This window comes from Trichoderma evansii, assembly GCF_050947405.1.
Source record: "Trichoderma evansii strain SZMC 28006 chromosome Unknown GGI43scaffold_1, whole genome shotgun sequence".
NCBI lineage: Eukaryota > Fungi > Ascomycota > Sordariomycetes > Hypocreales > Hypocreaceae > Trichoderma > Trichoderma evansii.
This window is the reverse complement of record NW_028145205.1, coordinates 3,472,098-3,489,218: the sequence shown is the minus strand read 5'-3', so window position 1 is coordinate 3,489,218 and position 17,121 is coordinate 3,472,098. Positions and strand designations below refer to the sequence as shown.

The following is a 17,121-nucleotide window of genomic DNA, read 5'->3' as shown; positions in this document are numbered from 1 at the left end:
GGGACCAGCGCCTTGACAGCGATTCCATAGGTCCGCTGGGGCCAACTGCACTCAGTGATCCAGCACCAAGCCGTCTGCTGGAGACCGCTGTAACTCTTAGGCCGCCCAGCGCTCCGCTTTCAGGACCTGTCCTAGGCCCCAAAAAACCCGCCAAACCCGCCAAACCCGTCTAGGCGCCCTATCGTCTGGAAAGAGAGGGGAACCAAAAAAAAAAAAATTTATTGTTCACACAACGAAAAAAATTATCAACTTGCCTTTTTCGTTCTGCCCTTTGTGCCCTCTTCATTCTTCTTCACCACCATCTTGACCAGTCAATTCTGAAGAATTGCCGCGCCGGTTGGCCTCTGTTTGACCGTCTCTCACAGGCTGCGCCGCGTCCTGTCCAGGAGCGCAGCTGGTTTTTTCTTTTCTTCTCTTCCCTGCATTGCCCGCGTGCCTCACTGCAGCAAGTTATTCCTCCTGCACCCCGGTCACCCTCGACCCTCAATCCGGCAGCCTGTTTTGTCACCTCTCGCTCTCCCTTTGGTTTGGGCTGACTGACCTGTGCTCGGTCTGCTTCTTTGTCCTTCCACCTAGACGTGCGACGCTTGACGGCTTGAGTGCGCGACTGCCACCGCCTTGAGGCGCCTATTGCCGACCGGCCGCCTCGTGTGTTTTGGACCGATTCTTGTTTCGGGCCCCTCCGCCACTACCGACGTGATCTTGATCCCTTTGCCTGGGCTCAAGAGACGACCGTCCCGCTTAACAGCTACGGATTTTATACGCGATTGCTTCTCGTTCTGAGAATCATCCACCAAACCAAAAGAAATTAATTGTCGTTGGTCTTCTTCTAGGCTGTGTTTCTGGTGCATCATTTGCGTCTTCAGACACGCCAAAAGAAATCCTCTGGAACTTTTTGTCTTCCAGAGAATACATCTGACCGCGGCGAAGTGCGACTTTGGGACTACGCCGAGATTTTTCACTCTGTTCAATTTGTGAAAGTCATCAGCCTCTCTCCCAAATCATTTCTTTTTCTTTTCCCTCCCTCTCCCCATCTTTCGGTTCCATTAAAAATGGCGACCGCTTCAGCTTTCTCTTATGCGCAGGCCGCCAAGGGCCAAGGCACTGTGCCATCAAATACCCTCTCTGGACAGCCTGTTCAGGACTCTCAGCCATCTGCAGCCGCGCCCAAGGCTAACACAGACGTCGAAAGCGCGACCGAGTCCACTGCCGCCGTCCGAAGCGCCGATTCCCCTGCCAACGCAGGAAAGCAAGATATTGTCAGCAGCACTGGTTCTGAGGTTGAGGCTCGATCCGAGGATGTCCAAGAGACGCGCCGTGAACCTCTGCGAGACGATGAATCTGGCAGGTTAGATCGCCCATGGCGACGAGGCGACAAGGGCACAAGGTCCTCGAGTACCACTACACGATCGGTCGACGAGCAGGACTCCAGAAGGCCGCGGAAGTCTAAGAAGTCCAAGGCTGCAGAAAAGCAGGCCAACGACCAATCAGCGGCGGATAAGGAGCAGGAGCCTGAAAAAGAGGCCCCCAAAGTTGAGCTGTTCGAGGCGCCCATTCCATCTGTCAATATATGGCGACAGCGGGCGGAAGCGCAGGCTAAGACTAAGCCATCAGAGCAAACAAGCAACGGCGTGTCCAAGTCTGACGTGCCCTCCAAGGCAGCTGAGAACGGTGTTCCTGCCGCTAGCCAGCGTGATAACGTACCAAATGGCGTCAAAGCCCCTCGAAAGCCGGTCGATGCCCCTCGACCTGAGAGGAATGCCAGCCGCGGCTCAAGGGTAGCAGACAAGGATACCAGCAGAGGCGATATTCCCCCTTCAGTCGCCGATACAACGGCTTGGCCCACTCCCGAGACGTCTATCAAGGAAGACAAGAAGAAGCCCGCTGAGAAAGCCGATCGTGTTGAGAAGGATGCCTCAGAAGATGGATCTCAGTCAAAGCCAAGACAGAAGTGGGTTACCATGGACTATGTGCCAAGCGTAAACTTTGAAACGCAGCTTCCTCAGATGCGTAGCTCTAAACCTCGTGGCGGAGCCAGAAGCGCCAACGGTCCCAGGGCTACGGGATCATCACACGCCAGTGACAAGGCCACCACCCCCATTGCCAACCAAGGCAAGTTCAGCGAGAACAACGGCAACAAGGAGCGCCCTCGTGATGGTGCCAACGGCCCGAACCGAAATGCCTCTTTGCCTCAAGCTAGCAAGCGGGCTTCGACAGACATGTCCAACCCACGTGAGCAGAGGAAAGCTGTGAACCAAACCGGTGCCGATAAGAAGGATGCCGCGTCAAACTCTAATGTAAGTGATTCATGATCAATAGCTACAAGTGAGAAAGGGGGTGGAAAGAGAAGAAGAGGAAGAAACGCTTCCATGCCGATCTCACCGCTGTTTTCTTGGAATGATGTGCTAATACTCATGTTTTAAGGAGCAGGGTCATGCCGTTCGTGAACGAACAGAAAACCGCAATGATAGACCACGAGGCGCATACCGCGGACGTGGCGGACACCATCCCGCCAACGCTCAGCACCAGCATACCGCCTCCAACTTCTCCTCGTCTGGTGCGATGGGTGGACGTGGTCAAGGTCCCTATAGCCCACCAGCTAGACAAGGTGGCCATGGTCAGATGTATGTGCCTAACCAGAGGGGTGGCCGAGGCGGTCGAAACAACGCTGGAAACTACCATCGGATGTCTCTCCCCAATGGATCAACACGCATTCCTCAGGTTCAAAATCAGTTTGGCCCATATGAGTATCCGATGACGCCGATGACGGCCATGCCTTTCCAGCAGCCCTACTGGGACAACATGCTTGTGCCGGTGCTGAAGAGCCAGGTCGAGTACTACTTCTCCATCGAGAACTTGTGCAAGGATGTCTATCTCCGTGCACGAATGGACTCGCAAGGTTTCGTGCCCTTGCACTTCATTGCCGCTTTCAAACGTGTGCGAGATCTCTCCGCCGATATCGCCATGGTTCGTGCAGTCTGTGAGCTCTCGACTGAGGTCGACCTCGTTGTCGGCGATGATGACGTCGAGCGTGTGCGACGAAGCGAGTCTTGGGAAAGCTTTGTCCTGCCAATGGACGTTCGGGAGGACTTTGCCAAAACTCATGGACCAGCTCAGTTCACATACAAGAACCGAACGGCACCAGTGCCGATGCCACCGCAATTCAACGGAATGCCTGTCCCATATGGTCTGGCATCGCCACCTGCCTATGCAGCCCACGTTGAGGCTCCGTTCCAGCAACTGTCCGACGAAGCCATTGCCAACCAAGGAGTCAACGGGTATATAAACGGCCACGTTAACGGCTTTACTAGTGCCAGCCAGCTGTCGGCTGAGGTGCCTGATTTTGCTCCTACTGGCGTCCTTCCGCTCGGTGAGGCCGCAGTGAACGGACATGCCGAGACCCCCGTTGACAGTGTGGCAACAAATGGGGTACAGAACGAGTAAATGGTGCAGCAAAGTGTTATACTCTACTCTGGCGGCACTGCGATACTCGTTCCTGCTAGCTAGGGAACCTCTCGTTTAGGTTTTCGGGGTGGATAGCCTTGAAGGCACCTCCTGCATATTTGTTTCTTGTTACCAAGCCGAAAGGCTTGGACGGCTTGTCATGGCAGTTCCTTGACCGGTTCGAGCGACAACGCATTTTAACCATTTCTTTTTTTCTTTCGTCACAGTTCTGCCTGGCTATTCTTGGCTAAGGCTCGGCAAGGGAAACGGCAAAACAAAAAAGCGTTGCAACTGTGAATTATTTGAGGATTTTTGGCTTTGTGAGGGATTCGTTCTCTTTTTTTTACCTTTTGCATGTGTATATATGCGCAGATGAAGACGACAGATGGCAGAGATTGGGGCGTTTCGCGATCCTATAAAAGGAAAGCACGACAAAAAAGGGGTGGAAAGATACCCCTGGAGACTTGTGTTTTTATTTTGGGCCTGGAAAGTACAACGCAGCAAAAGCGTTTTGCACTCTGGTTTGGGATTTCCTTTTATTCTGATAAAAGAGAAAAAAGAGAAAAAAAATCGGAGAGAGAAGAAAAAAAGCAAAGAGGGCGAGAAAAAGGTTGAGGGCAGGAAATAGAGCCACCGCTCGAGGGCGAGGGCAATGGAAACCTTGTGTTGAAACGGGAGAGCTTATCCCCAGCCATCGTGACTCTGATATGGCTTGCGGCAAACGATCGATAACTTTTCACACCTCTGGGGCTCAAGAGAAAGTTTTATTTCACAGGATTTGGATTACAACTAACTAGTCTTGCACCTGTTGGGATCTCGGAGGGGTTTATGAACTGGCCATTTATGTTTTTGCATCCCCAAGCATAGTTCGTTCGACATGCGACCAGCTACCATGCTATTGATGAGAAACGCACAAGGATTTCCATAACGATCTTTTATTATTACTATTATTATTACTATCATTTTCGCTAGACAAACGATGGACGGATACAAAAAAAAAACAAATGAGGCAAAACCGAAAAAAATGAAAAAGCAAGATGATTACGAGCAAAGAACTTAAAAAAAATTCGCTCGAGGGCATTTGAGTGGGCTTATTAATTTGGTAAAATGGTTGCAAAATGAGATTTTTTTCAGATTTTTTTTTTTTTTTTCGATTTCTTGAGTTCGTATTTCACGGAGGGTTGTTGTTTTTTTCTCAGGGCTGGATTTGTCCCTGGCATTTTGATGCGAGACAGCGTGGTACAATGTTGCTGCAGATCTGTTCAATTTGTACGATAGGATTCAAGATTAATACAACCCAAAAAACATTCAGTCATCGAGTCTTGAGAGAAGCATAGGCTTTCTCTACGTCCTTCTCACGTGGATTGTTTTTGCAGAGAACTTTTTGAACATACTAGCTACATGATATTAGAACCTTTGAAGATATGTATAGCATGAATTGTCTTTTCTCTGATCTAGATAGCCCCTTTACTGTTCTTCATCTTGTGAAGGCACTTCGGAATACAGCTACATTTCCGCTATTTGAGTAGAAAATGTCTATACCGAAAGAAAAAGAAACAAAGGAGAGTGCGTAAAATCTGTGAAATATAGCTACAAGATTACAACGCCATTGCTAGCCCGACAATAGCAATGAGGCCAGCAGCGGCACTGGTGAAAGCTGTTGGTATGGATGCTGGATTTGCCATTGATGATACCGCAGACCGTTTTTCGAAACGAGATTCTATAAAGGGGAGAGGGGAGAGATCGACAGAGTAGAAGCGACTTGGGCTTCTGCATCGTCTGTTATTGTTGCCGCTGTCGTCGCAGCTGTTGTCGCCGTCGTTGTCGCCGTCGTTGTCGTTGGTGATGTTGTTGATGATGTCGTTGTTATTGCTGCTGTTGGCAATGGTGTAAGTGGTGGAAATGAGGTTGATGTTGCAAACGGTGAAGATGATGTAGATGACACTGCTGGTGGTGGTGTTGTTGTAGTAGTAGCTTCGATAGGTACATCAGTCTCGGAAGGTAGCTCGGCCTGGTATGGCAGAGTTGTTTCCGGGGTACTAAAATATAGTTAAAACAAGATGACCCTGGTCCAAACCCAACGTTTGATGGCTTACAATGTATAGTCTGAAGTACTCTCTGGATCGCCATATATCACTTCCGGTGGAGTTATAATAAGAAGCGGTCTGGGCGTGGTCAAAGCAGGATCATCGGAGAAGCCTGGAGGCTGGACAGGGTTGGTGAGGAGGCGAGTTGGATGCCTGCAAAGACAAGGGAAATCCCAGGTTAGTTAGACTGAGAACATGATTTCGGCGTATAATATGAAATAGCGGAGGGACTAACGGCAGATCTTGTGCTGAGGCGAACGAGATCGCGGCTAGCACAATGGCGATGGAGTGGCGAGGCGACATCTTTGGACGCTTGGCCTATCTGGCAGAGCAATAATTTGGTGAGAGGACACTATCAAGCGTCTGCATTTATAACCTCTACAGTTGCGGTAGCAAACTAAATCAAGGATAGAAAATCAAAAGAAGTCACGAAAAATGGCAAGATTCTTCGAAACTCGTAAATGATAACAACAACTTATAGTTGGAATGCAGACGGTTACCCAGCCCGAGCCTTTGTCACATACGTCGCTACATACTCGCGACCAGATTGCATTTGGTCGCGCGATAAGTATCATCCATTGTTTAATTTCTTTCTTCGTGGCTCAGCTATATATTTTTACTATTGGTAGGTGCTCGTTGATATACACAAGGCGATATTGCAGATCTGAGAGGAGGCTGTTACTCGAGTGTAAGTCCGGCTGTTATGGAGACAACCAGGGTCGGCAAACAGGCGCTAGGCTGGAATGGGGACGAAGAACTCGCCCTCCATGTTCATGTCTGCGAAAAGGTAGAGCAGATATCGAATACCCATAGCCGCGTTTCGTAGGTGTAGTTATAGTTAAATAGTGGTTGCATGGGTAATTTGCTAGCATATAGACGAAGAAATGCGACACAAGAGAAACCTCTGGTCTGCTGTCAGAGTATTACGAGGTACGTACCTAGCGCCATGCTGGAGGATCCGCTTTGCTTTTGCGTTTTGCTGCGATGACATCATACCCCTCCAAGGGCAGCCCCTCCACCAAGAACAAAAAAAAGTGGCTTGCCCAACGCAGCCATTTTCAGCCAATAAATTCCATCACGAGCCACAGCCAAGGCTAAATGATTGTCAAGTCACGGGTGGCTGGCGCTTCTTGTGGCTAGGGAGCGGAAGATGGAGGAGACAAGAAGGCGGGCGAGCGTGGCCTTGGCTGCTTGGGAGCGAAAGCGGGGTCGAACGCATAAAGAAAAATGGAAAACAAAGAATGGGTTTTGGAAGACGCGCAAGAAAATGAGGCGCTGAGGTTTAATGGCTTCATGTGGCGCTGAGGCTTACTCTAGGCGGACGGGTGCCTTGGGCTCTCCCGCGAGGTTGTTGAGACGGCATGGGATGAAGTTCAATAAGGATGGCAGCTTTGGCTTATCAGATGACGGCCCTGACTGAGGCCTCGTTGCTTTCTGTTGGGATGGGATACAAGTCACCTTTGTACTGGATATACCGCGATACGTACTTTACTCCAAGCGTCCAAGACAGAGGCGAGGCGGTTCAGCTCTCGGTGCCCCAGCTGGAAAATCGGTCTGGAGCTGGAGGGCCCAACGTAGAACAGCCTAGAAGAGAAGCTCGGTGGAAGCAGTCACAGGGCGAAATGGGTGTGACCGGCGCGCCCGAGTCTGCTGTTTATGAGAGCTCTGTTAGAATGAATCGCTTTTGTCTTGTAGATGCGAAGAGGAGGAGACAGCTCAGTCTACTTTGCTGATCCTCTGATAGAATGTCTATGCAGATGCGATATCCAATACCGAACCATGAGGCGCAGCTGCTGTGCCACAGTAGATGCCATCATATCAACGCAGAGAGAGGCCTGCTATAGGTCTCTACTGCTAGGCCACCCAATCTGCCGCTCAGGCTGCCTCGCCGCGCTATCGCATCGCCCACTCCAGAGCAGCAGGGCAAGGGCAAGGCAAGTGCAGGTCATTCCGATGTCAGGCAAGGGCAAGACGCAGGACAGGGGTGCGTCCTGCTCGCTCCTTCCCCCCGGTCGTGTGTGTCGCCATTACGTCTTGCCCCGCCGCTTCATGCAGGCTCTGTGGCCAAGGTCCCTCCTTCCAGGCCCCAATTCGACAAATATCGGTTGGTCCTGCTTCTTGCAAATCCTTTTTTCTGACTCTTCTCAAAAACTGCTTTTATCGTCATACTCTGCTGCACATCTGCTTACGAAAAAGCCCCAAGCCAGCAGCACCAAAATCAATATCAGCACTCAACACTTCTACCTGATCGATTCTCACGCAGTCACGCAATAATCGGCAGTTGTTTTTTCCTACCACGGGTTTGTGCGGCATATTACACCAGCTACCCCGCCAGCAGCGCACTTACACGTAAAGAACCATCTTCTGCATAGGAGACAGCGCAGTCTCAGCTCTAATCCAAATGGCTCACCACAGCCCGCAAGACTATGATTATTCTCGTCGCTATTTGCGCGAGGAAATAGTCGATGATCGCGACCCTCGCTACTTCGACGACCGCAACTATGGCGAGCCTGTTCGGAACCGTGATCTCGTCCCTCGGGCGGATCCTCGCGACAGCAGCCTTTCTGTAGAGGAAGTTCGCCGCGACTTCCCTCCCCCAACCGGACGAGACTATGTCCATTCTCAAGATGTGCGCCGTGCTCGTTCCGCAGAGCCTGGCTACTATCAGGAGGACTATGAATATCGCCGCACCTATGGAACCCGCCTGGATGCGCGGGACGAACGTCACTCGAGACATGGCGGCAGCCACTACGGCGATGATGATCGTGACAGAAAGCCCAAACACAGCAAGTCTATGTCGAAACAAGAGAAGATCATTGCTGCCGTTGCCGGAGCTGCCCTCCTCGTAGGTGGCAAGGAACTTTATGATCGCCATGAAGCAAAGAAGGACGGCGGCACTCCAGTACAGCGCAACGCCTTGTCATCAGCCGCTCTCGCTGGTCTTGGTGCTTTTGCTGCCTACCAAGGTGCTGAATTCTACAGCAAGCAACAGGCAAAGAAAGATCAAAAGGCAAATTACATTCTCCAGCGTGGCCGTGATGGTCGCCTTGATGAATACTACTCCTCGGACGACGAGGCCGATAGCAGGGAGAAAAAGGGCCACAAGAACTTTCTCGAGAGTGCCTTGGCCGCTACTGGCCTTGGAGCCGCTGTTAAAACTCTCACTGGCCTAGGCGATGATAAGCACTCTGATACCCGGAGCCGCGGCGGTAGCCCCGGTTCACGAAGCGTTCGAAGCGTTCGCTCCGGCTCTGGCTCCAGAAGCGGTGGAAGTGCCAGCAAGAAGCAAAAGGTTGCTATTGCATCTCTTCTTGCTGGTGCTACCGAGGCCTTCCGTGTCGCTAAAGAACCTGGTGGTTGGAGAGGAGAAAAGGCTAAGAGAATTCTCACTGCCGCCGCCGGTGCCGCTACTGTGGATGCTGCTCACGGAGCAGACCATGGAAAGCTTGGCCTTGCTGAATCAGTTATTGGTGGTCTTATTGGTAACCGCTTGATCAACGGCTCCAGGAACGATATTGAAGAAGATCGCCGCACCGGCAGGAGCCGCTCTCGATCTCGTGCACGATCAAAGGATGGTCGTGGAGGCGTCGGCCTCGCAGCGCTCGCAACGGCTGGGCTGGGTGCTATTGGCGCAAAGAAGGCTTTTGATCGATCGAGGTCTCGCGGGCGTGACCGCGATTATGACTCAAGAAGCCCATCGAGAGATCGCAGCCGAAGCCGAAGCCGAAGTGTCGTAGACAGAGCACGGGATGGTCTTGCCAAGCTAGGCTTTGGTAGTGGTGCTATGGTGGCTGCTGATGATCGTCGGCGACGAAATGACTACGACGACGATGACTACGATGACCGAGACTCGCGTCACTCTGGCCGACGAGATGATGATCATGTATACGATGATCCTCGATACCGCCGCCGTGGCCATGACTCTGAGCGCAGACACCGCGGGGCATCTCGCGACCCTTCTCGAGACCGTTCTCGATCTCGAGACCCATCGCGCCGGAGAGGCGGCTATGGATCTGAGTCCGACCTAGGAGACTCTTCTGAGGATGAAAAGAGGGCCAAGAAAATGAGAGGTAAGCAAGTTTTAACTACCGGCCTTGCAGCCGTTGCCACAGTTCACGCAGTACATGGAGTCTATAAGAGTTATGAAAAGAGGAAAGCGCGGCAAGAAGCCGTCAAGGAAGGCCTACTCAGCTCACAAGAGGCCAAGAAACTTAGAGCCAAAGCCATTATGCAAGATGCAGCTTCGGTTGGTATTGCTGCCATTGGTATCAAGGGTGCTCTCTCAGAGCTCAAAGAAGCCAGGGAGATGAGCCATGAGTGCAGAGAATGGAGGAGTGAAAAAGATCGTCGCCACGAAAAACGGCTACAGAAACGCAAGAAACTTGGAGACAGGCGACGATCATCAAGCTGGTCGGCATCGTCGCCGCGAAACAACAACGGATACTATGGAGACGGCGAAGATGAAACGTACTTCATCGATCGCAGGTACAGTGCAGTTTCACAGCTATCCCAGCCGCCTCTCAGACGGGACAGCCATTGAGATACAACCCTCAACAGCAGCTATGCTTAGAGACTTTCTCAGTCAGCTTTCCCGTCTCTGAGTTACAAGTCCGTCCTTGAACTCTCAAGACTAGCACTTGCTGCGGCGATAAGAGTCACTGCCTTGTCAACACAATACGTCTGCCGTTGGTCGCTCTCTCAAACACTCCTTATACCGTTTGCCTGGTGTAATAGATTGCCTTAATTTCCTATGTTGGCATTGTCATTGGCTGGATATTTGCTTTCTAACCGAAACACGTGGTAACTATGAATTGGGATATGATTTCAAACTCCATGTGCTGCGTGGCACAGACTACATAGATTGAGCTTCAAGCTTAGCCTAATTGTTTTCTTTAACATGTTCTATTTATATTCAGAATGACTAATAATGATTGATTTGCTATAGATCACCGACGCTACTGATCACTTGTTCTTTGCGGAGAATAAGGAATCAATCCGAGAGGATGGTATTACCATATCTGCGGAGTAGCGATACGCTTAAGAGGGCCATCATTCGATCAGTCGATGCGAGTAACCAGCAATCCTTCGGATGCATTAGCCGAGTTTGGTATTTTGCATGGATAGACGGTGTATGTCCATGTAATTCGGCATGAGGCGGATGCGGATTTGATTGGACTCATGGGTGATGGATATGCTAGGTAACGTAAAAAATTCCGGATTTTGGATTAAGTGGGAAGGGATGTGCAACGGCTACGGCAAAGACGGCCCTGGACGGGCACTGGCGATGAAGGGTAGATCTCGATGACTGGGACACGGGTTGGAAAACAGGTTGAGGGACGAAATTCTTGGATGGCTTACATTGATTTCCTTGGCAGTGGGCCCAATAAGGCCTCACGCAAATTTACGAATCATGACTGCTGACGCTAATGAGTGTTTATACGTTTCTATGTAATGAAAAGATAAAAGACTAAATGAAAAAAATTACCTTCTGTGGTTAAAATCCATTAAATGATCATTCATATCTAAGCCGACTGGCTGTCTGTTTCCTGGGACAAATAAACAACTCTTTTGCGCACCCTATCCAGGATTCAAACGTTGGAATATTCAATATCTATGACATCATCATTTGTGTAACAGGCACCTAGTCGCATCAAGATCTTGAGCGCCTTTCCCCCCTTCTTGCGTCTAGCTCGAAACGCCTCAAATGCGGCCCGAACCCCGTCTTTTACTCCACCGCCATATGCCTTGATTTGGGTATTGATGGATGGGGTGGATGTAGGTGACGTCGCTGTGCATCTTTCTCTCGATGAGCGAGTCCAGTAGTGCTAGTATATTGGTAATACTACAATCCAACGTGCGTATATGTTATATGCATGCTTTTTGTGCAAAGGTGACCGTTTGCGTATCGATGATTGGAGTGATATATGCATCTCTTTTTATTATCTGCGAAGCTTTACATATTTATGTGTAATCATATTAGACGGAGAGAAATGAAAACAACAAGTCTTGGAGTTGTAGTATTGTTGTAGTATTAAGATGAATAGGGAGAAGCAGAGAGAACCATAGGTAAATGGCAAGCAAATATTTGCTGGGCCAGCTCTTATGACGCCCCTGATAAATCTCCCCCAGTCTGCTTCCACTTCTGCGCCATGGCCATGATGTTGGACAGATTCTTGGCCTGCTGGTCGTCTGCCGGGAAGACGTAGTCAAAGTACTCCTCATAGACGTCCTCGTTATCGCCGCTGTCGTCCTGGACTCTTCTCCGGCGCTTGATTCTACGGGGCATCTGTTGTTGCACGGCATCAATGTCCTCCTCCGTGCCGTGTGTGCGCTCAAACGACAGCCAGGCGTTGAGCAAGCTGACGCGCTCTTCCTTGAGGTCTTTGTCGCGCATGCTCTTATGAGCACGCTCGAAGACCTTGCGGGCGCGAGCTTTGGCCTCTTCGCTGATGGGCGGTTCTTCTTGCTCTTCTCCCTCGGCCTCGTCGTCCTCGGGGATGTTGATTTCGAAGTGGGCATAGCTGATCCAGACCTTGACGTGGTCTGTTTTCTCGAGGAGTCGCTCGTACAGCTCGCGTGTTCTCTTGTACTCTCCTTCTTCTTCCTCAAAGTCGATATAGGCTTTCCATAGCAGTTCCGGCATATCTAGCTGCGGTTGGCTGACGGCCAGCTCGAAGATGGCCCTCGCACGGTCAAGATCGTCCAAACCGCGCTCCAGCTCGGCAAATTTGATCCACGTCTGGCAGTTTGTAGGGTTATACTGAACGTGCTTCTCGTACAGAGTTCGACAACGCACAAACTCAAATAGCTTCCGCTCGAGATCAACGTATCCATTGAAGATCTTGTCCTTGGGGCACATGCCAATAGCACGTCCTAATAGCTTCCGTGCTGCTCCGAGCTCGCCCTGTCGAATCTCAAACTGCGCCGCAAGCAGCCATATCTTGGCAAAAGTAAATTTCTTATGGGGTATCATGTTCAGGCACGTAGTGTAGATCTGCCGGGCTCGTTCGATATCCTGACCCTCGAGCTCCTCCCACACAGCGTAGAATATCCAGAGATAGATGTATCGGCGCCAGTGCCGCTTCTCTTGAGTCGGGGGAACTTGTGCAATCGCTCGCTCGTAGAGGTCTCGAATTCGATCTGCATCTCTGGATGCTTCTTCTAATCCGGCATAATCGAACCAAGCATCGTAATTTTTGGGATTCTCGCGTACTTGCTCTTCGTAATACACTCGTCTCTTGGACAAGACAACATCTTCCACACCATCCTGATCACCGAACTGCTTTTCAAAAGTAGTATAGGCCTTGTGCAGCAGTCTCGATTTTGATCGGGGCAGGCGGTCGAGGGCATATTTGTAGATGGCCCTCGCCCGCTCGTATTCCTTCAGCTTGGATTCAAATCGAGAATAGGCAATGAACAATTTCTCGTCAACAAATTCGTCGCCCAGTGTCTCAACCGCCGTCCCAAACACCTCCCGAACCAGATCGCTTGTCCCGTACTCTTCTTCAAATTTAGCCCACTTAATCCAGTTTCGGGGCTCGGGATGAACCATGGTAAAGGCCCGAAAGATATCACGGGCTCGGTCATATTCTCCATATCGCTTTTCCAGCTTGATGTATGAGCTCCATGCCGCCTCGGTGGGTTGCCACTGCATCCATCTGTCAAAAACCTGTCGAGTTCCGGGAATGTTGCCCAGCATTTCCTCCATATAAACGTATTTGTACCAGATTTTATCGACTCGGGGCAGCCGCGTGACCGCGCGGTCAAGGAGATTTCGAGCATGGTTGATGTTTCTCGATTTCATCTCGGCCTCGATGTATCGCATCCACACTTGGACTTCGTTGGGATGAACATCAAGACATCGCTCAAAGACGGATCGAGCACGAGCAAACTCTTTCTGTTCCAGCTCCCATTGCGCGTACTGAAGCCAGTTGCTCAGCTTGACGCGATTCCGTCTAACATAATCTTCAAACTCTTTCCGTTTCCTGCCCTGGTACTCATGAAGCTCCTCAAGATCGGCGAACCGTTGCGTTGGAGCCTGGATTGAAACTTCCTGTCGGTCGACGGCTTCTCGAAGAAGCTGCTCAGCACTGATCTGGACAGGCGCTGCGGCTTTGTTTTTGACCCTCGGCGGGCCACGCGAGGACTCCATGTTGCGAGATGCTTCGTGTGACGGCAATCAACAGAGATTCTACAACAGGAACTTCGGTCTGTGATTTCAACTTCAATGGCTGAAGCGAGGTCTCGTGGACCAATGTTTGCTAGGACAGCCCCAAGATGGCGAGTTTTCGAATTGAAAGAGCTGGAAGTAGAGACAGCCTGCTAGCACTAGTCCAAGTACTCTCTCTTATCGCTGCGATAAGAGAATCTGCTCAGGCATTCGTGGTGCACGGGCCACCAAGACCAAGGCTAGTCTACGGCGCTGCCAACCGTTTCTCAGCCTCGCAGCTTCATCAAAACACTTCGAAAAAAAACAAAAGCAGCCTAGCGAAGCTATTTGTAATCCAGCACATTGCGCTTCACTCGACTCAGACGATCCCTTTTCCCGCTATTGAAATATACGAACCATACTATACCAGTAGGCTTATCAGCCTGACTTGCCGCCACCATGTCGACAGTCGCCGATGACCTGCTCAACGATTTTGGAAGCTCAGGAGATGAGGCAGATGAGCTGGAGAACGATGGCCTCGTACCCACAGAAAAGACGACGAATGGCGATCGCGACGCTATGGACGTCGACGACGATGAAAACGAAGAGGCTTCCGACGACGAGGGGGCCGGTGCGATGAATGACATGGAGGATACAGAAGCCACCAAGGCAAAGGTCGAGAAGATGCAACTTGGTGCCGTGAAAGATGTTCGCAGCGTCGCCAATTTGATGCAGACGCTGGAGCCTATCCTTGAGGTTAGTACATCCCTTGCTCTATACCCTATCCCCAGCACCACCGTCCCTTTTATATCTTTTTGGATGGCTCGTTTACATCGTTTTCGAGATGAGCAATTAGCCCTGACGTGTTGGCTCGAATACTACAGAAAATCACCCATTTCAAGTCACAACCTACCTCGCAGCAAACCAACGTCGGCAATATCGAAGACCATCCCGAGTATCACCTGTTGACACAATCAAACAGTCTCTCCACAATGATAGACGGCGAGGTCGCGTTGGTTCACAAGTTCATCCGCGATCATTACTCGACCAGGTTTCCCGAACTGGAACGGCTCGTTACGACCCCATTGGAATATGCCAAGGTGGTAGCTATCATTGGAAATGGCCCCATGGATGCGGAGAATATCAAAGCGCTCCAGACCTCGACAGAGAACCCTCTTGGCGTTGGGCTCAAAGCCGTCCTTGACGGTCCCTCGCTCATGATCGTCACGGTGGAAGCTACAACGTCGAAAGGTCATGAAATGGTGCTTGAAGAGCTTCAGCGAGTGCGCCAAGCCTGCGAGATGATGATTGCGCTGCACAAAGCAAAGCAAACGCTTACAGAATACGTGCAATCGCGAATGAATATCTTCGCACCCAATCTGACGATACTTATTGGATCACTTACGGCGGCGCAACTCCTCAACGCTGCCGGAGGTCTGACAGGCCTATCCAAAACGCCAGCATGCAATATCCCTTCCTGGGGCTCCAAGAAGCGACAAGCTGGTCTTGCAACTAATATCGGAATTCGTCAGCAAGGATATCTCTACAATTCAGAAATTATCAGGGGCATCCCCAACGACCTAAAGAAGCAAGCGATGAGAATCGTAGCGGCTAAGCTAGTCTTGGCAGCACGAGTCGATCGCATTCATTCAAGTGCTGACGGTTCAACAGGAGAGCAGTTGAAGTCCGCCTGCTTGGAAAGATTAGAGAAACTTACAGAGCCACCACCTAACAAAGGACAGCGAGCGCTACCTGTACCAGATGACAAGCCCGCCAGAAAGCGAGGTGGTCGCCGGGCCAGGAAAGCCAAGGAAGCCCTCGCCATGACGGAACTGCGCAAAGCCCAAAACCGTATGGCGTTTGGTAAGGAGGAGAAGGAAGTTGGTTACGGCATGGGTGAAGGCACTGTGGGAATGGGCATGATCGGCCAATCCAACGACGGACGCATCCGAGGCATGCAAGTCGACCAACGAACACGAGCCAAAATCGGCGTCAAGAGCAAGGGCTGGGGAGGAGCCAGCACACTGGGTGGCGGCACAGCGTCGTCCATTGGAGGCTTTGGCATGGCTCCTGGTATGGATCTTCGGGGCAAAGGACTGCGGTCTTCAGGAGTGGGAACCACTGTTGGCTCTGCTACTGGTACACAATCCTCACTGGCCTTTACTCCCGTCCAGGGCTTGGAGCTTGTTGACCCCAAGGTCCGAGCCGACCTCAATAAGAAACGCAAGGCCGAAGAGGACCGATGGTTCAAGGGCGGCAGCTTCACGCAAGTTGCCAACGGCGGAGGAGGCGGCTTCAAAGTACCAGAATTGCCGGCCTCTAAGCGGGTCGATACCGGCGCGACGAAGATGGGACCGCCTCCGGTGCCGAGCCGAAAATGATAGGGGAGAGAGAGAAAAGTGGAGTGGAATTGTCTGTTTACTTCTTCTCGTCTCGGAGGCAAATGAAGAGAGAGAAGATTTAGATGGCTAGTTTTATATACCTAAGCCTTATTTTCACTCTGCTTTGCTTTGATTTGATGATAATATGGAGAATGGCTATTGTTATTTTAAGTGTGGTCTCTGGGGAGGGGATTTTTGTTATTACCACGGCGTTTTCATCAGCCTATTAATGCATAGGCTTGCTCAAAGAAATGTATATCTACAGATAGATGCCTACACTACAAATTTGAAATATGTATTTGCTGCCATTTCAACGACTCCTTTTTTCTCTTCGTCTCTCACAAAAGTAAAGAAATTGGAAATAGCATATTGCATGTGGATCAAAGAAACTACCTGTTTTCCATCTTATTGTGAACATTTCCCTATCAAGTAACACCATGGGGGACATCATTTCCCATTCAGTCCTTCAGCCATTTCTTCAGAATTCGACCATCATGTCGTACTACGAAGATCTCGTGTCCATCCCGCCAATCCCATGTGGCTGGCACGGGATCGATGCCATGCTGAGGCTAGCTGCCAGGGACGAGATGGGCTGCTGTGTGTGAAATGTGACAGATGGGACAGAGAGATTGACGGGGCGTGGCTGATCATGAGGTGGTGAGCGGCAGGGCAGGTTACATGAGCTCCAACGAGCCCAAAGCTGCTACAGTATTTACATGTAAGCCAGGCTATAAAGAGGAATGCCTCATGTCTAGTGTATGTATGGTATAGTGACCGGAAAGAGGTCGCAAAGGTCAGCAGTGGTTTCAGCCATGCCATAGCCAATGCCACTGTTTCATCGCAAGTAGCCACGGGCACTAAACATAACATCTATGGACTAACGCCAGCCTTCATCGACCTTTCAGATGAATTAGCTTTTGATACTAGTCACCTATAGTGCTAGAATTTCTTGCTCAGTCCTAAAGGAGCATGTGCACAAACAATGGAATGTGAGCCGTTGCGTATGTTTCACAGCATCGAATATAGTGGCCGATTGCTTTTTTTTCCCTCCCCTCTCGTA

The 17,121-nt window shown here is 50.6% G+C and overlaps 5 protein-coding genes across 5 annotated transcripts; 3 read left to right on the top strand and 2 right to left on the bottom strand.

The window, feature by feature from the left end:
* Positions 1-385: 385 nt before the first annotated feature.
* On the top strand, positions 386-3,621 carry GGI43DRAFT_38733 (uncharacterized protein). The gene is made up of 2 exons (XM_083203916.1): positions 386-2,297; positions 2,425-3,621. Exons 1-2 carry the CDS (start codon positions 1,053-1,055, stop codon positions 3,442-3,444), a joined length of 2,265 nt encoding a protein of 754 aa, XP_083066746.1. The 5' UTR covers positions 386-1,052; the 3' UTR covers positions 3,445-3,621.
* Positions 3,622-4,972: 1,351 nt separating this feature from the next.
* On the bottom strand, positions 4,973-6,124 carry GGI43DRAFT_39203 (uncharacterized protein). The gene is made up of 3 exons (XM_083204516.1): positions 5,767-6,124; positions 5,541-5,684; positions 4,973-5,483 (listed from the first exon to the last, which is right to left on the bottom strand). Exons 1-3 carry the CDS (start codon positions 5,832-5,834, stop codon positions 5,165-5,167), a joined length of 531 nt encoding a protein of 176 aa, XP_083066745.1. The 5' UTR covers positions 5,835-6,124; the 3' UTR covers positions 4,973-5,164.
* Positions 6,125-7,278: 1,154 nt separating this feature from the next.
* Positions 7,279-10,704, top strand: GGI43DRAFT_38968 (uncharacterized protein). Its single transcript, XM_083204233.1, has 3 exons — positions 7,279-7,635; positions 7,735-7,831; positions 7,911-10,704. Exon 3 carries the CDS (start codon positions 7,933-7,935, stop codon positions 10,069-10,071), a length of 2,139 nt encoding a protein of 712 aa, XP_083066744.1. The 5' UTR covers positions 7,279-7,635; positions 7,735-7,831; positions 7,911-7,932; the 3' UTR covers positions 10,072-10,704.
* A 337-nt stretch (positions 10,705-11,041) lies between these two features.
* GGI43DRAFT_392127 (uncharacterized protein) lies at positions 11,042-13,825 on the bottom strand. Its single transcript, XM_083204528.1, has one exon. The coding sequence runs from the start codon at positions 13,681-13,683 to the stop codon at positions 11,632-11,634; it is 2,052 nt and encodes a 683-aa protein (XP_083066743.1). The 5' UTR covers positions 13,684-13,825; the 3' UTR covers positions 11,042-11,631.
* A 132-nt stretch (positions 13,826-13,957) lies between these two features.
* On the top strand, positions 13,958-16,384 carry GGI43DRAFT_39052 (U4/U6-U5 snRNP complex subunit PRP31). Its single transcript, XM_083204326.1, has 2 exons — positions 13,958-14,436; positions 14,565-16,384. Exons 1-2 carry the CDS (start codon positions 14,140-14,142, stop codon positions 16,059-16,061), a joined length of 1,794 nt encoding a protein of 597 aa, XP_083066742.1. The 5' UTR covers positions 13,958-14,139; the 3' UTR covers positions 16,062-16,384.
* Positions 16,385-17,121: the final 737 nt, after the last annotated feature.

Coding starts and splice junctions, on each gene's coding strand:
- GGI43DRAFT_38733 (XM_083203916.1), top strand. CDS start 1,053: ATGGCGACCGCTTCAGCTTTCTCTTATGCGCAGGCCGCCAAGGGCCAA. Junction 2,298..2,424: donor ATGCCGCGTCAAACTCTAAT/GTAAGTGATTCA, acceptor TCATGTTTTAAG/GAGCAGGGTCATGCCGTTCG.
- GGI43DRAFT_39203 (XM_083204516.1), bottom strand. CDS start 5,834: ATGTCGCCTCGCCACTCCATCGCCATTGTGCTAGCCGCGATCTCGTTC. Junction 5,685..5,766: donor GCCTCAGCACAAGATCTGCC/GTTAGTCCCTCC, acceptor TTGTCTTTGCAG/GCATCCAACTCGCCTCCTCA. Junction 5,484..5,540: donor AGTACTTCAGACTATACATT/GTAAGCCATCAA, acceptor ACTATATTTTAG/TACCCCGGAAACAACTCTGC.
- GGI43DRAFT_38968 (XM_083204233.1), top strand. CDS start 7,933: ATGGCTCACCACAGCCCGCAAGACTATGATTATTCTCGTCGCTATTTG.
- GGI43DRAFT_392127 (XM_083204528.1), bottom strand. CDS start 13,683: ATGGAGTCCTCGCGTGGCCCGCCGAGGGTCAAAAACAAAGCCGCAGCG.
- GGI43DRAFT_39052 (XM_083204326.1), top strand. CDS start 14,140: ATGTCGACAGTCGCCGATGACCTGCTCAACGATTTTGGAAGCTCAGGA. Junction 14,437..14,564: donor CGCTGGAGCCTATCCTTGAG/GTTAGTACATCC, acceptor CGAATACTACAG/AAAATCACCCATTTCAAGTC.